Source organism: Humulus lupulus, chromosome 9 (genome assembly GCF_963169125.1).
Source record: "Humulus lupulus chromosome 9, drHumLupu1.1, whole genome shotgun sequence".
Lineage (NCBI taxonomy): Eukaryota > Viridiplantae > Streptophyta > Magnoliopsida > Rosales > Cannabaceae > Humulus > Humulus lupulus.
Window position 1 is genome coordinate 101022300 of NC_084801.1, and position 8060 is coordinate 101030359.

Here is an 8060-nt window from a genome sequence, read left to right on the forward strand (position 1 = left end):
CTGAATAGAGCTATGAATGCTAGGCATGCCAGATATGATTTGATATCAAGATATGACTGTTTATGAGCATATGAGTTTTCTTGCTGGGCTTCGGCTCACGGGTGCTTTGTGGTGCAGGTAAAGGCAAAAGGAAGCTGAACCGTCCTTGAGTTGGAGAGCTTAGGTGATGACGTGTACATATGCAGCTGCTCGACCAATACTTGGGCGAGGTTTGAAAGTGGAACTAGGGCTGAACCCTGTTTTGCCGCTTAGAACGGCCTGTTGTAAACACTTTCTTGTAATAAACTCTGAAATTATATTTTTGGGATCCCAATGTATACAGTAAATGTTCTAGTGAAACGTTATATCTTAACCAAAGTTTTTAACCCCTAAACTGCTAATCACACTTAGTTACACGTTTATGACCAAACGACTCGATTAGAGAGTTTAGCACTGTTTGCAATGTGCACTGTAGCGGTCCCTGGAGTTGGGGCATTACAATTTTGGAGGAGGGGATAGTTGTAATGCCCCAAATTTCCTAATAAGGTTTAGGACCTTGATTAGGAGGCCGGGAGGGCCATAATTGATTTATTATGCTATTTAATGATAATATGCATGTTTAGGTGTATTAAATATGCATGTGAACCCATTTGTGATTAATTGGGTGATTTTCATATTTTGGCCATTTAAGGCATTTTTGGCATATATGTGAAATGGGCGTGGTGCTTTATTATTATTTGGTTATGCCAGGGTTACCCAGCACAAGACGATCCTAGGAGGTAAGCTAGTGGGAAAGTCACAACGAGGTTTAAGCTTGACTTGGAGTAAGTCAAGGGGTATTTAGAGCATTACCGAGTTATTGGGTAATGTGAATTAATATTTGGTGATAAATTGGGAGTTAGTAAGACCAGGGGGAAATTCTGGAAGTTTTGACTATAATGTCCCCGGGGGTGTTTTCGGGACCCCGAGCATTAGGTTTTATTGGAAGCTACTTAAGCTTGAAGTAACCTTTTAAGAAAGAAAAAAAACGTTTTGTACGTTCTCTCTCCCTAAAGTTCCCTTTTCGTTCCCGATCGCATTTTCGAAGATAACTTGAGTTCTAGGACTCGGAATCAAGCGAGGATCGAGGCATAGCAATCCTAAGGAGAGTTAGAAGCTTATTAGCCGGAGGATTTAGTTGGAAACAACTCAATCGGAGGTAATTCAAGTTTGAAGTTTGAAGTTTTTAAAGTTTCTAAGCTTAGAATCGGACTTTGTTAATTGTTGAGTTTTTGGTTGGTTTGAACCTTGGGTTTTGGTGGTTTTGGACCATTGGGGAGTTTGGGAACTTTGATTTAATGATTTGGGAATGTTTAGACATGTTTTTGGGAGGTTTTAAAAGGTTAAAACGAAGGAAAAATGGCTACCCCGAAGTTGGGCCACGGCCCTGTTCTTGAGCGCCGCGGCCCTAGTTCGAAGAAGCAGGTGTCAGGAAATTGGCCTTGCTGGGCGCCGCGGCCCTTGATGGAGGGCGCCGCGGCCCTAGCCTCAGAGAACCCTGGGGGCCGCGGCCCAAGGTGCTAGGGCCGCAACCCTTGCCCTGTTTTCACCCCGTTTGCTCGTTTTGACCCCAGAAACATGGTTTTAGGCCTCGGGATCATTCCTACTACCCGAATTAGTGAGGATTGATGTCTTGGAGGCTAAGTTTTAGTTCAAGGGTTGGTTTTAGAACTTGAACTCATTGGATCACCATTTGTGGTTGTGACTAGGTTAACACTAGAGGCTTGGAATCGGGATCGTGCTTGTGGCTCATTTGTTGGTAACCTGTGCTTGGACCAAAGGTAAGAAAACTGCACCCCATGTGTGACATGCATGATTATGATTGATGCATGTTGGATGTTTAAATGTAAACATTGATAGCATAACGAATGCTTGGCGATCTTGCCCATTTGCATATGATTATTGTTGAGGCATGCTGGATGATTAAGTGCGATGCATGTGATGCACGAGAAACATGTGATTAGGGCATGCCATGAATGATGAATATGAGATTGGTCAGAGCTTGAGTCTTTGTGTTTGTGCATGATCATAATTATGCTAGCAACTGTTTAGTAAGCATGCTGAATGCCCTATTCTTGGATAATTGGCATATGACACACATTGATAGCATTGCTTACTTGTGCATGGCACTGACTAATTAGTCAGATTTGGCATAGGTGCTAGTATCAACTGTGAAGCTGTGACTCATTAGTCAGGTTCGGCAGTGGTACTGGGCACTGGTCACACAGGGCTGACTCATTAGTCAGAATTGGCAAAGGTGTTAGTATCAGCTGTGAAGCCGTGACTTATTAGTCAGATTCGGCAGTGGTACTGGGCACTGGTCACATTGTGCTAACTCACTAGTCATGACAACCCTAGTGTGTAGTGCAAGCTTTGTCGATTGGATCTAATCGACCCTCTGCATTGAATGACTCAAAGAGCATTAATGCAGGACCGACCTCAAGTTCGATGAATATAAACAAGCATTTATCTAGCCAAGGGCTAGTCAAGTAGAGCCATTGCAGGAAATGGGCACCGGGCCCCTAGTGACCTGGTTGTCAGTCACTCAGTATGGTTTACCAGAACCTCAAGTGATATTCACTCATCTGATCAGAGCTATGGGTTCTGCATGATCATTTTGATCATCATATGCATGGCTTGGGCACTGAGGCCCCAGTGACTTGCTTGTTGGTCACTCAGCATGGTTTACCAGAACCTGTTGAAGGTTAGAGACTTACCCAACAGCCACCCTTCCACTTGAATTAGTGACTCGCTTGACGGTCACTCAGCATGGTTTATCGGAACCTCAAGTGTTGCGACACTCATCTGATTAGGATTGACTTGATAGTCCTCCAATCAGAAGGCCAGGACTTCTTATCTTGGATACCCCAGCATCTGTTTGAATTCGTTTGCATGCTGAATAGAGCTATGAATGCTAGGCATGCCAGATATGATTTGATATCAATATATGACTGTTTATGAGCATATGAGTTTTTTTGCTGGGCTTCGGCTCACGGGTGCTTTGTGGTGCAGGTAAAGGCAAAAGGAAGCTGGACCGTCCTTGAGTTGGAGAGCTTAGGTGATGACGTGTACATATGCAGCTGCTCGACCAATACTTGGGCGAGGTTTGAAAGTGGAACTAGGGCTGAACCATGTTTTGCCGCTTAGAACGGCTTGTTGTAAACACTTTCTTGTAATAAACTCTGAAATTATATTTTTGGGATCCCAATGTATACAGTAAACGTTCTAGTGAAACGTTATATCTTAACCAAAGTTTTTAACCCCTAAACTGCTAATCACACTTAGTTACACGTTTATGACCAAACGACTCGATTAAAGAGTTTAGCACTGTTTGCAATGTGCACTGTAGCGGTCCCTGGAGTTGGGGTGTTAAAATCATTTTACTTAACAATAATTAAATTCATCCAAGCAAACTATTTGTACAAACCACCGACCAAATAGATTAGCACACAATTTTATGTAATATATGTATTGCACTCAGTAATGATGAGGCCAACAAGTAAGAACCAGAGCTGATGCGGGAGAATGATAGAGGACTTTTGTACTTGTCGGAGCTCCTCCGAAAGTCGTACGTCTTTGCAGAAAGGCAGAGATTGTAGTAGGCAGAAATAGATCGGTGGCTGAACTATTGATGGGAGAGAAGAAAATGAGAATTGATTTGGCTAAGTTAAAGTGGGTTACCGTATTACGGTGATGTGCGTAAATTTTCCATATATCATACCTTGGTTCTTCTTTATGAAAAGCCTAGCCCCCGTGATTCCGCCCAAACCAAAAAAATAAAAAATGAAGTGGCAGCTTTAGTAAATTTCCGGAAAAGAATGGGGGCAAAAGTAACGATACACATGTATTTAGCTCCAATTCTATTCATTTTCCATTGACTCTCTCTCTGTATGATTAAAAAGATTAACCACTCCACTTCTCCTCTAATATAAATACACTTTTTATATTAAAAATTAAACCGCCCGCCAACATCGGCTCCGCCCAACCCCGTGACTTTTCCGGTCCGATTTTGCTAGATAAACCTGATTTATTGTCGAGAAATTCCAGGTAGAAAAGATAGAAGAAAATCATGACGTCCGGCACGAGAATGCCGACGTGGAAGGAGAGAGAGAACAACAAGCGGAGGGAACGGCGTCGGAGGGCGATCGCTGCGAAGATATACTCCGGCCTAAGGATGTATGGAAACTATAAACTACCCAAACACTGTGACAACAACGAAGTCCTTAAAGCTCTCTGCAATGAAGCTGGATGGACCGTCGAAGAAGACGGTACCACCTACAGAAAGGTAAATCAATTATCTTTTTCTTTTTTTTTTCCTGCTTTGAATCTTTAGATTTTAATCGCTTACGTTTGGGAATCCATCCTTCTACCTCTGATATGCATCGCTGGTTGGAGAACTGAACTGCGATTTTAGTTTCGAAATATTGATTTGACTGAATTTGAAGAACGTTTCTTGCGATCTTGTAGATTTGGCTAAATAACTTAGCTTCAGATCGATTTGATTCGGGGGACTTTAGGTTAGACGTTTTGTTTGTCTTTTTTTTAACTGAAAATATTTCAGATTTGTTTTTCTTAGCCTTTTCTCTTGCTTTTTGGATTCTTATATGAACGCCATGAACGAACAACACTCTCAGATTTGCTTGCAGAAACAGACGGAGTCGCAGAAAAGACTTTTCCAATTACTAAAATGCCCCTAACGAAACTTTTCGAGGGCTGGTTTCGTCATTTTATATTTCTCCCATTTTCCTAGATTGAGCTTATCCTTTCTCAACACTTTAACTCTGAAACTGAATGTTTCTTTGTTTCCTTTTCTTCAGCCTCTCTGAACATTTTTGTTGCTTCTCTGCAAATGCAAACTGTAAAAGTTATTAGTTTATTATTTTCCTTTCCTTTTCTTCAGCCTCTCTGAACTTTTTTGTGGCTTCTCTGCAAATTGTAATTTTTCTCGGGAAAATTCTTTTCCCTTCTGTAAAAGTTATTAGTTTATTATGTTTTGATATTGCTGTTTATAATTTTTTATTTCTGTTGATCTATTCTTCCTAAACTAGGGTCAAATTGGTCATTCAGATCCACTGTTCAATGATTTTTCTAAAATTTCTGTCACAATTGTTGCATTGAATTTTTTCCCCAGAAAAAAAAGGAGAGAGAAAATCACTCGTTTCTCCTCACTTTTAGTATTGTCAGAGATTAGTGATAAAAATTGAATTTCATACATATTACTCCAATTTTGATAAGTATAAAATTTCACAATTTTTTTTGTCCCTACGCTAAAGAAATATAAGTTAATTTTATGACACTTTGTATGTATATATGAACCAAACTTGATTTTGAGTATTCACGATACAAAATAGAATATAGATTAGCTTTTTAAGACAATTTTGGCCATATTTGGTTCAGTTTATCGAAGTTAATTAGTTTAGTAAAGCGGAAAAAAAAGAGGGGGTAAATGAATCATTTGTCGAATGAAGAAAAAAAAACTTTTCTTTTTCTAGAATCCTTGGATTCTCTTTCTATTTTTCTTTTTTATTTTTTTTAAAAAAAGAAAAATATAAATTAATTGAAAACAATAAAGCTTGTGGGGTGCTTTTGATTAGAGGAAAATGTTGGGATAGGAGCGTGTCTTGGGTTATAACAAGCAGTTCTTTCACTTTTTTTTTTCTTTTGCATTGATAAAGCTTGTCTGGGTGAAATAACGTATTTGCCAGCTTGACCCTCTTTAGGTATTTCCCAACCCCATATCGTCTCTTTGACCGAATCAATATCTATACCCCTGTTCTAGGACCACTTGAATTTGTTGGTGAAGTACTTAAACGAAATTCTTCCGTGAAAGGACAATAATAACTGTATATATTTTTTTTATGGTAGAAAATGGACCAATAAATATGCTATGATCTGTTAATGTCAGAAAAGAAAAAAAATGTTATTTTGTTGCTAGCTTAGTACAAAGTTGTTGGGAGTAAGAAACGTTATGTAGACAGTTTGCATAAGGTAGTTAAATACGTTATTTGATGGACCTTCTTTGTACGAAATAGTCAAGTTGGTTGCCATGCTTGCTAGTAAAAATCGTGAAACTACGCATGACATCTAGTGGATAGTTACCAAGATTGCTTTCACTTACGTTACTGTGGGAGACGGTTTCAATTCGTTGAAAGTAGATCGTAGAGTCAGATGGATATTTGGTGAATTTTATGCACCTTTAGGTGTCTCTTAGAAATTGATTCTCCATTTCGCATTGTGGCATGCTTGCTGTTATTGCAACCAACCCACATGGTGGGTCGGTTCACCATAAAGATATAGATTAATATTATGATTTTTGGTCTTCGTACCGGAGCCAAGAGATATCATCGACTCATCTGGTGTTGGAGGGGATCATATAATAATACAATATGTGAAACATGTAGATTTAGATAATACAAGGGGACCAAGTTTCATTGTGTTTACACTGGTTATGACCTGATGATATGATGTCAAGTAAACAGAAACCAATATATGCACTTGAAAGAATATTGCATGTTATGTACAAGTATTATTATGTTTCAAATTTAAGTTTCTCAGACATGAACTGAAACCTGACTCCATTCTATATGATATCTTTACTTTTTTTAATACTTGACGTCCCAATCTGACCTTGTATTTTATCTGCTTTTGTTCAGGGGTGCAAACCAATGGACCGGATGGACATAATGGGAGGGTCGACATCAGCAAGCCCATGTTCATCATATCAGCCGAGCCCATGTGCGTCCTATAATCCAAGCCCGGCCTCATCTTCCTTTCCAAGCCCAGTTTCATCTCATTACACTGCCAACATAAACAGCAACAATAATGCTGATCCAAATTCGCTCATTCCATGGCTTAAAACCCTTACTTCAGGCTCATCATCAGCCACGTCCAAGTTTCCCCACCACCTATTCATCCACAGTGGCTCAATAAGTGCTCCAGTGACCCCGCCACTGAGTTCCCCAACTTGCAGAACTCCCCGGAACAAAAACGAGTGGGATGACCCAATGGTAGCCAGTCAAAACAACCCTTTCCAGCCCTCGTCCAACCCGCAAAGCCCAGGTCGCCAGGTCCTGCCTGATTCAAACTGGCTCGCTGGTATCCAAAGTGGGCCGTCTTCCCCAACATTTAGCCTGGTGTCGAGAAATCCATTTGGGTTTAAGGATGAGGCCTTATCAAACGGAGGTTCACGAATGTGGACTCCAGGGCAAAGCGGAACTTGCTCCCCTGCCATTGCTGCGGGACTCGATAACACCTCAGATATTCCCATGTCGGATGGTAATATTGCAGGAGCTGAGTTTGCCTTTGGAAGTAATACGACATGTTTGGTGAAACCTTGGGAAGGTGAGAGAATCGAGGAATGTGCCTCTGATGATCTCGAACTCACACTTGGGAACGCTACGACCAGGTAAGTGGTTGGAGGCAATAAATTAGTCAGTGTCGTTGGTTTCATTAATTCTATTCTATCGTCTTGGATTTGTTTGTGAACGAGTGTCGCTTTGTTTGGTGCAGCAGATAAGACACTTGAAAACATGGTTCTTCTTTTAAATGTCAAATTCGATCCCATGTCCGCGAGTGTTTTTGTGGCCAAGGCATGTCAGTTTAGAAGTACAGTGAGTAGGAGCAGCTGCTTTTTTTTTTTTTTTTTTTTTTAAAAAAAAATATTAAAGATGAAAGAAAAATAGACTTTATTTCAATTATAAACAGTACATGGTAGTGCTTGTTCGGTCTCTTTAGTTCAATTCATTTTTCCAATCTGTTTCATTTCTTATTTTATTTCCAAAGGGGAGGTTCATATACAAGGAATGATACTCTGGACTGGTGGTCTGATTGTTGCTTTGATATGTTATTGGGCTTGTAATTGAAAGAGAATTTGGAAGTCATGATACGGATCGATGGTCTGTCTACTTGTATTTGTTTTGTTTGAGTAAATATTACAACCATTTATGTCTCTATCGTTGTAAGAGTTACAACAGGTCCGGGAAACGACATTGACAATATGCTATTGGCTATTATATGAATCAAGATCGTTTTGAGCTGGCTAA

General features: G+C 40.0%; 1 protein-coding gene across 3 annotated transcripts; it reads left to right on the forward strand.

Annotated features, from left to right (window-relative positions):
• Positions 1-3550: 3550 nt before the first annotated feature.
• Positions 3551-8060, forward strand: LOC133802578 (BES1/BZR1 homolog protein 4-like). Of its 3 annotated transcripts, none has more exons than XM_062240916.1 (3): positions 3647-4303; positions 6672-7423; positions 7528-8060. In XM_062240916.1, the coding sequence occupies exons 1-3, from the start codon at positions 4088-4090 to the stop codon at positions 7532-7534; spliced, it is 975 nt and encodes a 324-aa protein (XP_062096900.1). In that variant the 5' UTR covers positions 3647-4087; the 3' UTR covers positions 7535-8060. The 3 variants fall into 3 exon arrangements, with proteins under 3 accessions (XP_062096901.1, XP_062096900.1, XP_062096902.1); XM_062240918.1 differs by having other exon boundaries at positions 3672-4303; positions 7531-8060; XM_062240917.1 differs by having other exon boundaries at positions 3551-4303; positions 6672-8060.